This window comes from Artemia franciscana, chromosome 2 (genome assembly GCF_032884065.1).
Source record: "Artemia franciscana chromosome 2, ASM3288406v1, whole genome shotgun sequence".
Classification (NCBI taxonomy): domain Eukaryota; kingdom Metazoa; phylum Arthropoda; class Branchiopoda; order Anostraca; family Artemiidae; genus Artemia; species Artemia franciscana.
Window position 1 is genome coordinate 178,264 of NC_088864.1, and position 18,475 is coordinate 196,738.

Genomic DNA, 18,475 nt, shown 5'->3' on the forward strand with positions numbered 1-18,475 from the left:
GTCTTTGGTTTCAAATCTTAAATAATAATTAATCATATTTTTAGTCTTTGGTTTCAAATCATAAATAATTATTAAAATCTAAGGAAAGTTCTCGTTTTTGTTTTTAATGGTGTAAAACTAAATTCCTTAATTTTATCAAGTTTTCAACTAGTAAAACCACAATTTTCTCTTTCTTCAGAAAATCCAAATTCTACATTGTAAAATGTCGAAAATATAAGATTGTTTTTTTTTTCTGCTGCAATCCCATTTACTACACTGTTAGTTTGTATTTTAAGTTTGCTCAGTTTTATAATATGAAATACCGTCATGATTACAGCTTATTAACCCAATTAAAGGAAAAAAAAGATGTGCTTCAAGCTATTTGAACATTTGATATGCAGAGAAGAAAAGGTCCGGCCGAATTTTAATTTGATCTCGTGCTGTCGTGCCTTTAATGATAATAACCTGGTAATTATTTCTAATTATATCCGAGGGGTTCAAAACTTGCCCGTATATTGTATGCTGGACTGTACATATAACCCCGAGTTTCTCTGTAATTAAAAGTAGTATATGCCTAAACGCTACATTTACACTTAGAGATCTTATTAAAGGGATATTTTGGGTGGCATAAATGTAATCAATGTTTTACCTTAGCTTGGTCACCAGTTGGGAATGAGGACAGGTCGGGCTATTGCATGCCCCCCCCCCTATTTTCGCCCCTTCTGGATTTTGAAAAACCTGTTCTTTCTATTTTAATTGAAAAATTTGAAAGAAAGTAAAATTACACTCCCCTTGATTTTGAGCATTACGTCTTTTTGTGGTTCCATTCAAAATGAAAATGGAAAAAAAAATCCTTGCCCTCTTTATATTTTATGAATTGGCGCCCCTATATCTTCGATGTTCGCAGGCTTTACCCTTGGGGGTTCAACAGTTTTTTAGAGGAGGAGAGGAAACGAAGCACTGCTATTCGTAAGTTCTCCAATGGTTTACTTCGGACAGATATCGGAGAATACCCCATAGTTCCTTTCTCAACAGGGGCGGAAGCAGGAGGGGGCTCAGGGCCTGGGTCTCCCTGAAATGCCAAGTTTCTCCGAATTTCTGGGCACTTCTTATTCAAACTACAGAATAAAACCCATTTTAATATTACCCCCAAACCCCTCCTAAAAAAATTGTCATAAAGAAAGAAAGAAAACGAAAGAAAATTGAGTGTGCGTGCCTGCTTCTTAAGGTCTCTATATTTGATATGCTAAGAAGAAAAGGTACTGCTGAATTTTTATTTAATCATGTGCAGTCATCTCTTTAATGGTAATGAACTGCTATTTATTTCTAACCATGTCTGAGGGGTTCAAAACTTTGTCCAAGTGTTGCTATTCTTATTTATCCTTTAATACTTTTATTGTATATTACATCTTTTTGTTACTCCATTTAAAATAAAAAAATGAAATAAAAAATCCTTGCCCTACCTAAATTTTGTGAGTTGCGGCTCCTATATCTTCGGTGTACGCAGGTTCTACCCTTAGGGGCTCAAATGTTTTTTTAGAGGGGGGAACGAAATGCTTGTCATAATTTCTCCAAGTATTTCCTTCGGATTGGTATCAGGGGATGTCCCATATTCTCTTCTTAACAGGAACGTAAGCAGGAGGGGGATCTGGGTCTTCCATCAGGAAGACCCAGATCTTCCTGAAATTCCATATTTATTGGAATTTCTGGGCTCTTTTAATTTAATCTGATTTTAATTTAATCTTGTTTAGTCATCAATTATTCAAATTATCCAACAAATTTGATTTTCTTTAATTTCCCTCCTCCACTTTCCCCTCTTCAAAAAAATTCTGCCTGGGCTGATGTCGTAAATTGTTAAATATGCAGCAATTAACTTAATCGTTCACCGTTTTAGGTAAATTAACCCCACCCTTTGACCATACTTGATTTTTACTTGAATAGTCAACCCCTCTTACAGTTTATTTAAATAAAAATGAAGGGCAGCGGCTACGTCTTAGCTGGTGTGCATAATTTTTATTTCTGAACTTTGAAAAGTTAAAGTGATGTGAGTGATATTTCTGAATATCAAATTTAATTGCCACATACCTCAATTCCCGTTAATAGTTAATTTCCTAATAGAAATCGACTATTGAATGCAAACTAAAACATAAGGAAATTGCTTTTTGTTTTACCTATTTTGAAATTCAGGCATTGTAGGTATTTTTGTTCTGGTCCAAAAAATTTCTCTATGGAAGAGGAAAACCATTGTTTAATATATGAAAAAATCTAAATAAATTATTTTGTTTTCCTTAGTCGTATCCAAGAAAGACTTGCTGTTACTGATTTTCTCGTATAAGCAGATTTTGAGAATAATAACTTACTAAATCATGAGTTGTCATCATGGGTGGCAATTCTAAAAAATGCAGGGCAAGGGTGTTTGTCTCTACTTTTTAATGGAGATACTTAAAAGATATTTTTCAGAATCCAGGGAGGGATTTGTTTTTTTCAGGGGAAATACCCAAAACGGTATTTTCAAAATCTAGGAGAGGGCAATTACTTTCAACCCTCCGTCCCCCCAATTATTGCCCTATTTGTCAAGATCAGGAATATACACGGGAAGGGATCTAGCCCTACTCAAATCTCATATAATTTTACTTGGAATATTCTTATACTAATACATACTATACTAATATAGCAATGCACTAATATAATTATACTAATAATAATCTTAGTCAGTAACATACTGTTATCACTTATGTCTCCACTATACTGATTTTATTTTTCTGTGAAATTTCACATTGTTTGGTTTTAAACCTGGCTTAGTAAAAAAAAAAAAAAAAAATAGATGGCCTGGTAATACTTTTTTGTTTATGAATTTGAATGTTTAGTATAGTGAGCATGCATCAATTTCAAATGTTTGCAATTTTGTTTTCCATCAAACTTGTAAAGTATCTCGGCTTGGATCCTTTCAATCTAGTATTTGAAAATCAAAGAATGTCCTAAACTTAAAAATATTTTTTGGCCTCCTTCTCTTTTTTTCATTGTTACTATGAAACTATTGCTAGTAGTTGTGTAACAAAACAATACTCCTTTTTTTACACACAATATAATACAGTTGAAATTGCTAGTAGTAATTGACATTCCTGCTTTTTCGAGTAATTCTTTTCATCCCAAATCAAGATTGTGGAATAATAATTAGTATTGTATTTCATGTGAAAAAAAAAAAAAAAAAAAAAAACAATTTACAATGCATGTCCATTTGTCATGCAGTAAGGAGTCCTCTTCATCTGACAATCCTATTATTACCTATAGTAATAATATATTTTAATGCTCATCATTTTTTTGGAGTTGACTACCCCTGAAGGCTCACCTCTAGCTGCGTTTCGTGACCATGGGTTGTTCATCAAAACAAGCTGCAATTACGAAGGAATTAAATCGTCTGGAGATGAATAATTTTCGCGTGTTAATACAGCGCTACCAAAATGGTGTGCCACTCCAGATGCTTGCTTAAGATGGTCAAATGAGATTGCAGCCTACTATTAAGCTCCCTTCTATCTCTTTTTACATACAAATAGTTATCATTCTAAGTAGCATTTGACGTTCCTACTTTTTTGTATGTTTTTTTTTTCGTGCAAAGCTATGTACTAATAATTTTAATTTGCAGGGCCTTTCGTAGAGATAATGCTACCTGCCTCTTTTAATATGCGGCAAAATATTACATTGTATCTTCTGTGGTGGTGCACTCATGGGAGCCAACTAGGGGGAAATTGTCCACTCAGATTTCAAAAAGTAACTTCCCCCTAGATTTTGAAAAGTACCCCCTTTGTATAAGCATTAAGAAAATTGAGTTTATTTGTGAATTAGTACTCCTGGGTGCATCATGGATTTTAAGGAGGGGGAGGGGTGGTGTCACTATAGACCTATTAGCAGAACCAGTGAAAGATCGCCTTTTACATTTTTAAAGATGCCAATCTTGAGAAAATTTCCATGAAATTTGGGAGAATTCAGTTAGGAGGAAGCAGGGATGAAGGACCACCGCCCTGCCCACGTACGTGCATGCACGAAAGGTTTCAAATTGAAACATTAAAAAGGAGTAATAATGCTCCTTCGGAATACTTTTAACCGCAACCATTTATTTGCAGAGCTAAGCATGTGTTGCGGTAGTATAATCTCTGTTCCTCAAGAGATGAGAGAATATATCGGCTCATTTCAACGAATGACTGAAGCAGCCCCTTTAAGAATAGATGCTAGTGGTAAAGACGAATACCCCCCGTCGAGAATAACGGATCTCCGTGTGGAAGTTGACGGTAACACTGTGTCTTTAACTTGGAGTGCTCCTGGTGGCGATTTCGATTCAGGAAAAGGTAAGTGGATTTTCCTCGCGTATACATCATTTTTGGAAACTTTTTGTTTTGCGTGTGGTTTTCATTAGCCATCCTTAGGTTTGACGTCTCACAGTAGCACTTCCAATGTCCTTGTTAAACACACATTTTATTTTTTTTTACAATTTAAGGGCGGTTCAAACCAATAACTTCAAAGATAAATTTGCTTTTTAAAGGTATTTAATTTAATTTTTGTTAAAGGCATTTAATCTATTAATTTGTATCATTCACTTATGTCATTATTTTATTTGTTTGAATTAAATTAATTAGCATAATGTCCCCGATGGCCATTCCATTTTTGCTGAAATCATTTATTAAAATGGAAATAGTTGAAACAGATTACCAGCTGTTACTATAAACAGACAATCAACATCTACTCTACCAATGACCGTTTACACTAAAGTCGTTCTACCGATCAGATCTTCAAGAATAGACCTTAAAGTTGACCAATTTAGCATATCTACTAAAGTTGACTATACATGCAGGAACCAGCAAAAAAGCATTATATTGTTTTGTATATGTATTTTATACATTATATTGTTTTATTGGAAATTTCAAACACAAGTGATAGTGCGACCATCGTCTTTAGAAAAAAAACAACTTTCAAAACAGTGACATTTTGAAACAAGTTTAGAAATGAACTTGGAAAAAAAAGATAAGACTGAATATTTACTAATTAAGTTGCCAGTAAAATAAGAATTATTCCAAAAGATTATCCATTTATTGAGTTCTAATAATCTTATTAATAAATAATTTATAACTGAATAATCGGTATTAATAATTAAATGATATTAGATAAATAAAATTGTTAATGAAACAATAATAATCGTTTAATAATATTGAAGTTCAATGTGGGCCAAACCAGGACAAGCCCTTTTTCAGTGTGGTTAATTAGCACTGCAAGAAGAAGAAGATGATCATTAAGACGATCAAAGGAGTCCCTTGAGAGGACTTGAATTTAAGCACAATAAAGATAAATCAATAAATAAACTAAGCATAAAAATGGGAAATAAAAGTATAATAAAAATAAATAAAAATTTGCGGGTAATACCGTGTGCTGAGAAAAAAGAAAGCATAATACACACATACAAATAAATAACACGTCAAAATACATTTTTTCGTCGAGTTAATACAGTATTTTTTAAATATTATATGAATTGGTTCCGTTCACGGGCCATCTGTTAAATGAAAACGGCTTTGATTAACCAAAAAGGGAGTTTTGTTAGATTTTATAAATTTGGGTAAATTTCACGCTCCATTGAAATTTTTTTTAAAAAAACAATAAATTCGGCACCTTTAAACACAATTTCACATGCATATCGAATCTTCCATCATCCGGTTGTTTTTCATCAACTTCATCAACCCAAGAAACAGTATGAACTCATTGTTTTTCAAGATTTTAATGACAGAGAGAACAGCCAAAATCACGACTGCGCAGTTCAATCTTCTACCATGTCATGCAGTGAGACAGCGTGCGTGATTTCTCACTTCGTTTTGTGACAGAAAAACGGGTTTGCCATTTATATAAGATTGTACATGCATAAAAATATTTCTTTTTTTATTCATCGAATGTGCTTTTGTGGACGGTGCAAAAGAACCTTAGTTTTCAGCGGGTTCTCTAACATTTTGGGTTGTTCTTTCATGTGTTGAAAAAAGGAGTGGATTTTGTATTTTGCTTCTGTGCTTAATTTGTGGTCGTACCAAGTTTTCTTTTGTAGAGGAGGGGTTGAAGATGGATTTTATAGCCAAGAAAAAAAAAATATACTGGAAGTACTTACGCTCTATAAAGTTAGTCCAAGGCTATAATTTAATATTTCCATAGTTTTAGCTCGTGCATTAAAAGTATTTTTTTCATGACTGTGTTTTTGGACTACGATTCAACGTAATCATCCCTGTCGCATTTATTCTAACCGCAGATTTCTTTGTCCATTGTTTCCATTTGAGATTCGTTGTGATTTTATTTGTTGCATTCCATGCCCTTTGCCTTTCATTCGAATCATGCTGTTGGGATTCATTCAAGTCGTGTATAATTTTGCATGACGTCAGAGATACCAAAAAACTTCTTTCCCGGCTTTTCCCCAGTCTTTATATTTTTGCTTTAATCGCGTTGCTATATAATTCGGTAACAATCAGGAATGCTCCAATACCCATTTACTGTGACATGTATAATTATGCATTGGCATAATCATCGTTTTATTATTATTTTTTCAAGTCTTACGGTGGCAAATCAGTAATCTCAGTTGTATTGAGAAATTCTGAATTGAATTCAATGCGTTCTTCCTATTTATCTTTTACAGATGCTAAAATAACACGTTCCTTATTCTATTGTAGTTTCTGAATTGTTATGTAAATTACGCAATATCATAATTATCGTGTTATTCCTTAGTTTTACATCACATTTTTGGTTGCAATTCACTGTGATTTTTGCTCTTTCTTGTTCCATGACTTTTTCTTTAGCTGTTCAAAGTTATTTGCCATCTTCTGTAATTTTGCATGCGTCATAAATACTAAAAACTATACGACCGCTCCTGGGGGGAAAATGATGTAATATATGTGCTCAGAAATATGACGTCATTCGTATGAATATTTTTTCTCCAAAATTTAGGCTCTAAACGAATTTTCTCAAACTCTTGACATATCAGGTCGTTTTTTCAGGCCAGGAAATCCTAGAGTACCAATAAAAAAAAATATGGAGCCGTTTTCAAGAATATATATATATTTGGTAACATCTCTGTGATTTTAGCTCATACATCATAAGAGTGTTCAATAGATGCGTATCTCCACTGAGATCGCATCCATAAAAAGTATATTTGAATTCTTCTTTTTTGCTTAAAATGACAGGAGCAATTTCTCTGTTGGACTTTCATGTCAATCTTTGTCATGTAAAACATTTAAATGAACCTCCTTGCTTACTGAGTTAAACTTTTAGTTCAGGAAAGAAATGCGTAAACTTTTCAATGCATTTGCTAATCTATTCCGAATTCGAGACTTTTTTGTTTAGACAATCAATCATCTAAAATCGCGCCATCTGAACAGTCACCGCTTGGTGAGCACTAAAAAGTCAAATTCGTTGTATTTTTAATTTGATTTTTAAACCTTGTCTGGTTTTTAGAAATGACAAAAAAACGTTTTTAACATACTGTTTTCTCGCCTCATCCATTAGATAACGTCTGCTTTTATATTAATTGGGTTCTTTTTACACCTGCATTTTTTTTTCCTTTTTTAACATTCCTGATGAATGTTTCTTTCCTGTACAAGTATGAAAGATTTGTATTTTTTTTTGGTTAACCGATATTCAAGAAAAATGAAATACGAAGAAGTTTAATCTGTAATGACTTTCTACAGAAGGCAGCCGGGGTTAAGCTTTCAGGAATTTTGCCTCCATCTGTCCCAACCCCCTCCAAAACGTCGACTTCTTACATAATTGGAATACTTCTGTGTGTGGTGAATGACAATTTCACGAATAGATTTAAATATTCATAATTTAAAGGGTAAGAAGGGGGAGTGGGGAGTGGGTTGTATTATTAAACTCTAATACACATTCCTTTTATAATGTGTGTAATGTGAAAATTATTCACAATATAATGTGAAAATTATACACAATATAATGTGGAAATAATATAATGTATACTGTGAAAATAGGTCTTAACTTAAAAAAATAATCTTGGCTTTAAATCTCGTCCAATTCAAAGATAGGTAGACCAGGGGCGGTAATTGTGAGTTTGCTCAAATTTAACTAATTAATTTTTCTTATTTGTTTTTACGCTTCAGCCTGGCAACGCTGACGAAAATATGGTATTGCCCTAAAAGCTTCATAATTTTAAGACAGTCAAAAGAATAATTTTGGAAAATCATGATTTTCAGGGCAAAATTGTTTTTATTTTGATTTTGGTACTTGATTCCCCTAAGCGAAGAAGGGGGCGCCAATCTATGCCTTAGGAGTATGAAAAAGCTGGGATTCTATTTGTTTGGTTTTTTTAGACTTTCTAGAAGAAAAAGCCAAAACTTGCCTGAAACTCAACTTCGTAACGCATACCAAATCAGCGAATAATACTTAGGGCAAACCATGTATAAAGAGTAAGAAGCGAATTCCAATCGAGCTTTTCAAATGAATCTGTATAAAGATTATTTAGAGTGTTTTGTCGTTATTATGTACTATGTTGTTTTGTTTACGCAACCTCTCAAAAGGCTAACTCTAATCTTGCTATAAATTTTTCGAGACAGTTTCAGAAGAAGCGTTCTTAGAATTTGAATCCCTCAGAAAATTTACATGAGAATCTTAAGGGTTAAAGGTATAGTTTATTTTCCTTAAATTGCGTCTCTTTTTCAGCATATTCCTATGAGATACGATATTCTACTTCATCGTCCGACTTAAGAAGCAATTTTCAATCCGGGATGCCCATTTCGATTTACGACAGCCCGTTAGATTACGAATCACCATCATACTTTGAATTTTCTTTCGACAAATATGATGATATTTTTTATTTTGCCATTTGCGCTTTTGATGCCAATGGTCAGCACGGTGACGTATCAAATTTAGTGTCAGTTTATATTCCTGCACCGCCAACGACAACGACTTCGACAGAAACGCCATCTACAATTGCACCAGCAGCTCAGGCGCAAGGTTTAAGTTTTGCGGCAATGTCAGGCATTGCCGCAGGTGCTTTTTTGGCATTAGTTCTCATAATCCTGGCATGTTGCTCAGTGATTTACAAACGTAAAAGGACCAATAAAGATTCAGCCTATAAAAGCCCCAATCTCTATGGTAAATCCGTTTCAAGTGGAATTATTAATCCGTCTTTAAAAGAACCGGAAAAGCTCTTACGAGCTGGTAATGATGAAAATGATGGAAAAAGCTTGTCCGTGATTTATGCAGAAAATATGGCTTCAAATCCACCAGTACATTGGTCAGCCAGTCAGTTGCTAGCAGAGCACGAGCGCCGACAAAGTCCTTTTATTGGTCACCAAAATTACAGGGCTTATGAAGGAAACAACAACCCAAATGCTCAGCAATACTACCCTGGACTAACCCCAGACACAAATAGCTCTGTATATAATGGGTATTATCATAATGCTCCTACTTTGCCATTCCCGTCTCAAGGTGAGCGATATTCACCATACGCACGTGGCAGCTCTCCGCCATCTGATTCAGTACATTCTGGCAACTCTGACGGCAGAATGCTTCCAAATGACTATGACACATCGGTGGAATATTCACAGAACAGTGTAAAAGTGCCGCCTCCTACATTGCCTAAACCTGTCAGACCGGTGACGGCCCAACAACCCTCTACTCTACAAGGGTCTTTCACTTCTTTAGTTAGTGATAAGAAAAAGAGGAATATTACACAAGTTTAAATAATTGCGTGATATAACTTAGTGACAATTCATCCGTGAGACATTTATGAGATTCCTGAAAGCTCAGAACGCTAAAGAAGCAGTGTAGGTTAATGCCCAGAGCGAACATTGATGCTGCGAATATTCCTAACGGTGAAAAATTTTGTCTCTTTTATTAACGCTTCCAATTATGTAGCTGCATTAGTATTCCAGGTTAATTATTTCAGATTAGTTGAGACCGATTATATCTGTGTTATAAGCCAATGAGAGGGAACTATTTCACATCCTTGCCAACTTTATGTCTCATTTAGGAATGGTTTATCAAAAGAAATATACACTTTTTAATTTCTCAGCTATTCTTGCAATGAAAGTAACATAATTTTCCCATTTGAGTCCACGCGTATTTCGTTTTATGGAAGATAAAGGGAAAAGGATATATATATATATATATATATATATATATATATATATATATATATATATATATATATATATATATATATATATATATATATATATATATATATATATATATATATATATATATATATATATATATATATATATATATATATATATATATATATATATATTTTACATAGCATTGAACTAAGAAGTATTAGTGAATCTCAGCTGGTATTTTGAGTAGAGGTGGCTAATGTATTATGATCTCTTGCCTACTTCCTTTGTCATAAGTGTTTTCACCAAACAAACATCATTTTAAAATGTGATGAAACATTATAATTAGAGCTGTTCCTAGGAGGAGAGGGGCAACCGGGTGAGCTGACCCGGGCACCTCAGCTGGGGGACTGCCCGCTTTGGTCATATTTTCCACTTTGATTCGTTTCTTTTTTATTATATTCGAGTCGGGAGGGGAGTGCTATAGTTACTTTTACCCACGGCACCACCAGGAACGGCTCTGGTTAGAATACGCATCCCATTGCTGCCTTTGGTGTTATACCAAATAGAGATCCTCAACTTCTGTCACAAGATGCCCCCCTCATCTTATCAGCCTATTTAAAGCAACATATTTTTTTTATTTTAAAACAATTTTTATTGTATATTGTTTATTCTAGTGAATAAACATATCCCTAGTGCCCAAATCTAAAGGTCGTATCTTATTTTTTTTGAAATGGAGTTAATGTGCGCCTTTGAGTTTTTAGTGCCTCTTTATACCCTTTGCGTATTTACTTCTTACCTAAGACCAGCCTATGGATCTGCCGACAAAAAAAAAGAAAAGAAAGAAAAGTGATGAAGCCTTGACAATTAGTTTTTCAGTACAACAGTTTATTTATTAAGATATATATATATATATATATATATATATATATATATATATATATATATATATATATATATATATATATATATATATATATATATATTCATTTTAAAGGATTAATAGGATCAAGCGCTCATTTTTGCAGCTGATTATTGTTTGCCTATCAAATAGCTCGGTTTGTGTATTTATTTAGTTAAATTCAATTGAAAAAAAAAATTGAAAAAGTTGGCTGGGATGCCCAGTCTAAATTCACGTATTTTTTTCTCTGTGTTTTAAAGCTTTTTTGTTCCGCTATCTTGTTTCCATTTTTCAGAGTGAAACGATTTTTAGTGGGATTACTTTTACATAATCTTGATTTTGTTTTATTGGTTGCTTAAATCAATGTAATGTATTTTAATTTATAAATTTATTTTGTTAATTTGAATAGTTTTTTCTTATTAATGGATTTAAATTTATTAAATCAATTTGATTTATCAATGAAGAAATATTGACAAATTGACAGATTAATTTTTTATTATTCTGTATAAATTAGCTGAGTTAACTTGCCAAATTCACTCCGTTTTATAGTTTTGTTTAATATCCAATATTTAATTTACTTTACGGGTTATGCCTAAAATTTTTATTTGCTTTATTAAAATGGTTAATATATTCATTTTGAATTAAATTAGAAGAAAAAAACTGTTATTAATATACTAGCCGTTCTCTGCTTTCTCTTCTATAAGAGCGAATTTTATTGAATATATCTTGGTTGAGAAGAAAATTAATTGCCTCTTGAATTGACTTCGCAAATTTTGCTATTTTTTCTTCTAATGTTCTTTAATTTTCCAGAAGATGAACTATTTGGGTTTGAAATTTAATTTAAAAAGCTAAAGTTGAGTTGATCTTTAGTTGAATAGATTCTGATCGAGAAGAAGATTAATTAGTTATTTTTAAAATTTAGTTTTAAAAGACAAATATTACCGTTTTTTGTATTATAGGTTTTTCTTTCTTTACCAATAGGCTAAAAGTTGGCTAAAAAAGCAAAAGTTGAGCTTAAAGCTGATATTTAGTTGAATAGATTTTGATTGAAAAGAAAATTGATTGTTTATTGACAAAATTGTATTTAAGACAGATCTTACTATACTTTTCCTTTATTCTGGTAATTCCCTTCCCTTCCAGAAATTCGGCTAAATTTGAGCTAAAAGCTGATATTGCCTTGAATAGATTTTTGATTGAGAAGAAAATTAATTGCTTACTGTCAAAATTGAATTTTAAAAGACAAATCTTACCGTTTTATTTTTATTCTACAGCTCTTTAATCTTCCAAAAGTTTCAATATTTCAGTAATCATCCAAAAATTCATAATATTAAAATAATTGATTAAAAACACCAATATTATCAGATTTTTAAAGAGAAGAAAATTCATCGCTTATTGTTAAAATTGGCTTAAAACTTTTTTTTTTTATTCAAGAGCTCTTTTATTATAGAGCAAAAATCCAATATTTCAGTGATTAGGTTTTGATTGAGAAGAAAGTAATTGCTCATTGTTAAAATTGACTTTTAAAAGGCAAATCTTACCATTTTCTTTTATTCTAGTGGTCTTTTCTTTTGCAAAGGTTGGGTCATTTTAGTTGTTGTTTTTCCTTCATGCTTCAGAGCTTCTTCTTACTGAGATTGAATCGCTTGTATTCCCTTTTAATTGTTTTCTAGCGTGAAGCTAGTCTTATATGTAATACAATTTTATATAAACTGTAAATGTCTGTGTATAGTTGTCCATTGTTAGTATGTTTGCATTCCATGTCTGCTGAACAGAGGTGATACAGTTTGGCTACATGTTGCCAATTATTTGTTTTTATATTGTCCGATTATGTACAATCTTTGTAAAAAATGATTTTCTATTGACGAATAAAAGATCTCTTTTAGATAATCTTCTTTGATTTGTCTAATATGAAGTTTCCTGCAAAAATGGAACAAAAAAAGAGACAATTTTGGAATAAATACCGACCGGACCTTATCCAAGATTTTTATTTGGGGAGGGGGATTTTACCAAGCGAATTTTTGTTTGGGGGGTGGTCAGCGGCGTGATTTCGTCAAAATCTTGAGGAAAAGTTGGAGCCAATTTCCCCAAATCAAGTGAAAATGACAGTGAAAACTGAAAAATGATCCATATATTACCACAAAGGCAAAGATGTACTAAAGAAAACTGACCTGTTTCTCTGGATGCTTGAATTATGCAGGCTTAACTAAATTTTGACAAGATTTTTGGCATAAACTAAATTTCAGCTGGGGGGCAAACTGAGGCTGGAGGGAGGGGGGAATTTGGGTCTAGAGGGGGGCAGTTGCTCCCTGCCCATAGCAAATTATGCCCCCGAGGGAAGGGATGGGAGAGTTTCCCAAAAGAATGAAGGATTTTGTTTCAGGCTCCCAAGGATTTGAACGGTTTCAGTGAAAATTTTTTTACGACCAATTTACGAGTCGAAGAAATATCCCCCTTGCCCTGGATATGGCTTTCTATACCGGTATCTCTTTACCAGTTTAGTGGGTTGGTAGACGTTGGCAGAACAAAAGACGCTGCTTTTTCTGCAATATTTTTAAAATGGAAAAAAATGAGACTTCAGAAAATGTATATTTACAGATTTGCATAAGATGCAAGGTGGGTATTGGCTAATTGCATCTTGTTTTCGTCAGGCATAGGGGAGACTGGAGATTACCGAATCCCTTAAAGTACCAAGTACAGAGAAAATGAAATCTCATTTTTAAATCAATGACGCGGAAACTTACACAAACATGTATATCTGGAAGATATAGGAAAGCAGAAATTCCATTTTTAATGAAAATACTTCCATATGTGGTTTTGGTAGAAGTAGATGCTAGATTTAAGAATTAAAATAAGGTAAAAGTCAGCATAAAAAAGTTGGAAATCTATGGCACCAAATAGCTTAAGAATTTTAGCTATCTTAGGGAATAAACGGGTGGTTACTATTTGAACTTTTATGGAAGAAATGCGCTACGAAACTCAAATAATCAGTTTCGCTTATTTATCTCCACGGTTCAACGTGGCAACATTGAGAAAGATACGGTCTCTCTACTGGCCGTAGTCTCGTTTTTTTTTTTTTTTTTTTTTTTGGAGTTTTATCTCTCTTTGTTGTTTAACATCCGTATCGGCAAGGGTTTCAATCATGGCAAGTAAGATGCGTTGATAAGACGTCGCGCAAATGAGCTTCCAACGTTGCAAGCACGTTGTGCAGAAAATGATAATTTAGCCAAACTCCCCTTCTCCAACTTCTGCATGAAAGGACTAAAACACCCTTGAAACTTATTGTGCTATGGGGATAGAAACAGTGAGTATTCACCTAACTTCTGTAATAAAGTGCCCAGATTCGCTGTAGATGAGATTAAAAAACATGAGAACTAAGACCGTGGACCCTTACAGTCAGAGCTGGGTCATAGCCATATGTGTTTATGTAATAGCCATAAATATGTGTTTATGTAAGTGCTAACGCATGAATCACAACTTATACTGGAAAAAATGAAACTATTTCTCAATTATTTATTTATTAAAGGTAAATTTATTCTAATTCATAGTTCAGCTAGGGATAAAATGAAGAGACCTCTTGATGCCTTTTTATATTGTTAAAAAGGCATCTTATTTGTTTATGCTTATTATTTTGTTTTGTGCTTGATGCTTATTTGTATATAAATACAAATTAGTTTTAGATATAACGAGAAGCACGATAACAAGAGCTAAAAGCTCACATGGCACTTGTGACGAGCCAAGAAGAGCCAAGAGCTCACACGGTATGAGCTCAAAAAAAAATTCTAAGAATCAATAGATTAATTTAAAAGGAAAATCAGAGGCTTAATGCCGGTCAGGATTTAAAATAAGAGCTCTGAGTCACGATGTACTTCTAAATATAAAAATTCATTAAGATCCGATCACCCACTCGTAAGTTATAAATACCTAATTTTTCCTCTCCCTTTAGCCCTCCCCCAGATGGTCGAATCTGGGAAAACGACTTTATCAAGTCAATTCGTGCAGCTCCCTGACACGCCTACCAATTTTCATCTTCCTAGCACGTCCAGAAGCACCAAACTTGCCAAATCACCGAACCCCTCCCCCCAACTCCCCCAAAGAGTGCGAATCCGGTACGGTTACGTCAATCACGTATCTGCGACATTTGCTTATTCTATCCACCAATCTTCATCCCGATTCTCCACTCTAAGTGTTTTCCAAGATTTCCTCCTCCAACTCCCCCCAATGTCAAAAGATCTGGTCAGGATTTGAAATAAGAGCTCTGAGACATGAATTCCTTCTGAATATCAAATTTCATTAAGGTCCGATCACCTATTCGTAAGATAAAAATACCCCAATTTTCACGTTTTCCAAGAATTAAGGTTTCCCCCTCCAATTCCCCCCAATGTCACAGGATCTGGTCGGAATTTAAAATTAGAGCTTTAAAGCACAAGATCCTTCTAAATATCAAGTCTCATTAAGATCTGGTCACCCGAACTCCCCCCCCCAATGTCACCAGATCCGGTCGGGATTTAAAATAACAGCTCTGAGACACGATATCTTTCCAAATATCAAATTTCATTAAGATTTTATCAACCGTTCGTAAGTTAAAAATACTTGATTTTTTCCGAACTAACGGGCCCCCACTCCCCCCCCCCCAGATGGTCAAATCGAGAAACTATTTCTAATTTAATCTGGTCCGGTCCCTGACAAGCCTGCCGAATTTCATCGTCCTAGCTTACCTGGAAGTGCCTAAAGTAGCAAAACCGGGACCGATAGAATTTACGATTGCTATATGTCACTTGGTTAATACCGAGTGACATAAAAATAGAAAAAGAAATCAGTGCTACCCATGCAAAAACATGATTTTCCCCCCAACTCCCCCAAAGAGAGCGAATCCAATACGGTTACGTCAATCCCGTATTAAGGACATTTACGTATTCTATCCACCAAAACATGATTTTCCTTGTTTTTTAAGGTAGGCTGTAACTTTCATTTTCAGGGTTTTCAACAATGGTGATTCCAAAAACATACTTTTTGTTTTGCTGTTACGCCGTTTTGAAGGGCTACAGGCCCTTTTTTAAAATCCACGCGAACATATTTTCAAAATAGCATTTTACTTAGAAGATTCATCCAAATAACAATTACCATTGTTACCATTCAATGTCAAGGTTACCATTACCTTGAATCAGCTGCAAATGGCAATTATTTCTTACACTAGACAGTTTTTTTTAAACCCATTTTCAAACTTTTGTAGCTGTGGGGTCTTTTAAGCCCCTTTAAGGGGTTAAAGAAGAATTTGTCCAAGAAGCGATTATTCTATTAGCAGAGCTTACGAAAGGGCATCAAGTGACATATTCACTATCTTCCTAGATAAATTATATGAAAATTTATCTTTATTATACATCAATTTAGTGCTTCTTTATCTATCACTAGGTGATACTACTACTACTTCTACTAACAACTGACAGCAACACCAAGCTACCTGATGTCAACACAGCTACACAAGCTCCTCCTTCATCCAAATCTATTCAAAGCCCCCCCCCCCCTATTTACACCCTCTCAAGAAGTTCCTATTTCCCTTAAATTTTTCATTATGAACACCCCCACCCCATTTGGGGACGACCTGCTTTTCGTTTAGCCCTAGAATGTTGGCCAACAAGGAAAATCTTTGCCAATCTGTCATCTTTCATCCACACAATGTATCCCAGGAATTTCAATCATTCTCTCGTTACCGCCCTAGAAAGCGGGATTGAACAACATTTTTAGTACATCTTAGTGTTTAAAATACAGTCAGTTAGTTGGGTACCCAAAACCAACCGTAATCAATTTCTCTGGAAAACATCTAGCAAATCCTCTGTTTTTCGGAGTCTACGGTTCAGAACCATACCTGGGCAATGCCATCACTGTAGCTTCCAATATTCTAATCTTGGTTTGCCGACTTATCCTCCTATTCTTCCAAACTTTTTCAACTGTGAAAAGAACATCATGGGCCTTGGCTACTCTACATTTTTACAGGTTACAAAATGACGTTACAACAATTTTGATGCTTGCTAGTTCACAACAAAAACAAACAAATAAAAACAAAGGAAAATAGAAAGAAATGTTTTTTCTTTGTTCTTTCTTGAAAGCAGATTATTTTAAATAAATATTCGCCTAAAGTTTACCATTTAATGAGAATATTTTTGAGATTTTGGAACATACAACGTCAAACATACATCTAATCTAATACCTCTGATACCGTTAAACAATACCTCTAATTTTTTTTCTTTTTCGTTCATTTTCAAACCTAGTCTTGCACCCTGAACTCACATAACATCTAAAAATGTATTCGTTTAGCTAACATTTTCATCTACGGTGGTAAAATCGAACGATTGGATAAAAAGAATTCGTTATTTTTTAGGCAAACTAACGTAAGCTTCACTTGCAAATATTGCACTTATGAAAATAAGACTGGGTAGTCTTTTATGTTCTGGGAAAAATTAATGCTTGGACAGATGGTGTATCTCAAAAGAGATTACACTGATGTGATGTCAGAAAATCTATATATCTATATATATAAAAATAAGTTGTCTGTGTGTGTGTGTGTGTCGAGTGAAGTCATGTTTGTGTGTCGACTGACGTCATGTTTGTTGATTGACGAAATTACAGACCGGGAAATCGGGACACAAATGACGACTGGGACACCGGGACACAGGGAATATAAATGACGACCGGGACACTCAAAGAGAAAGCGACCGGGACACAAGGAATGTTCGATTAGCAATCACCATCAACAAAGCACCGGGACACAAATGACGACCGGGACACAGGGAATATAAATGACGACCAGGACACTCAAAGAGAAATTACAGACCGGGACACCGGAATACAAATGACGAACGGGACAAAAATGACGACCGGGACACAGGGAATATAAATGACGACCGCAAAACTCACAGAGAAATTACAGACTGGGACACCGGGACACAAATGACGACCGGGACAAAGGGAAACAACAACAACGGGGACACCGGGGGGCACAGGGGGATATATAAATGACGACGGGGACACAGGGAATGTTCGATTAGCAATCACCATCAACAAAGCTCAAGGGCAATCATTAGAATAATGAGGTATAGATCTGAATACAGATTGTTTTTTCCATGGACAATTATATGTTGCATGTATAAACCTGACAATCTATTTATATGCACAGACAATGGGACAGCCAAGAATGTTGTATATTCGCAAGTTTTGCGTAGTTAAAAATATATATATATATATCTATCTATATTCACAGGTGGGACACAGGGACACAAATACAATGGCGCGTAACGACTTACGCGCGCGGGGGGGGGGGGGGGGCTTGGGGGGCGCGAAGCGCCACCCCAACAGCTAGTAACGAATAAAAATTTGGAGCATCATTTAGATTTTTTTTTTAAGGAAAATGTTGAATGGTCGATAGCTAAAACATTTAACCAATTGCATAAAAACGAAACTAGAGCATTGTCGCTTATTGAAATCGATTAAATAGGAGAATGAGGAG

General features: G+C 34.4%; 1 protein-coding gene across 1 annotated transcript in view; it reads left to right on the forward strand.

Annotated features, from left to right (window-relative positions):
- Positions 1 to 9,884, forward strand: part of LOC136035529 (calcium-activated chloride channel regulator 4A-like) — a 104,801-nt gene extending 94,917 nt beyond the window's left edge. Inside the window, exons 12-13 of the mRNA XM_065717376.1 lie at positions 4,101 to 4,322; positions 8,671 to 9,884. Coding sequence (XP_065573448.1) covers positions 4,101 to 4,322; positions 8,671 to 9,695 — 1,247 coding nt within the window. The 3' untranslated portion in view covers positions 9,696 to 9,884. The remainder of the gene's footprint in view (positions 1 to 4,100; positions 4,323 to 8,670) is intronic.
- Positions 9,885 to 18,475: the final 8,591 nt, after the last annotated feature.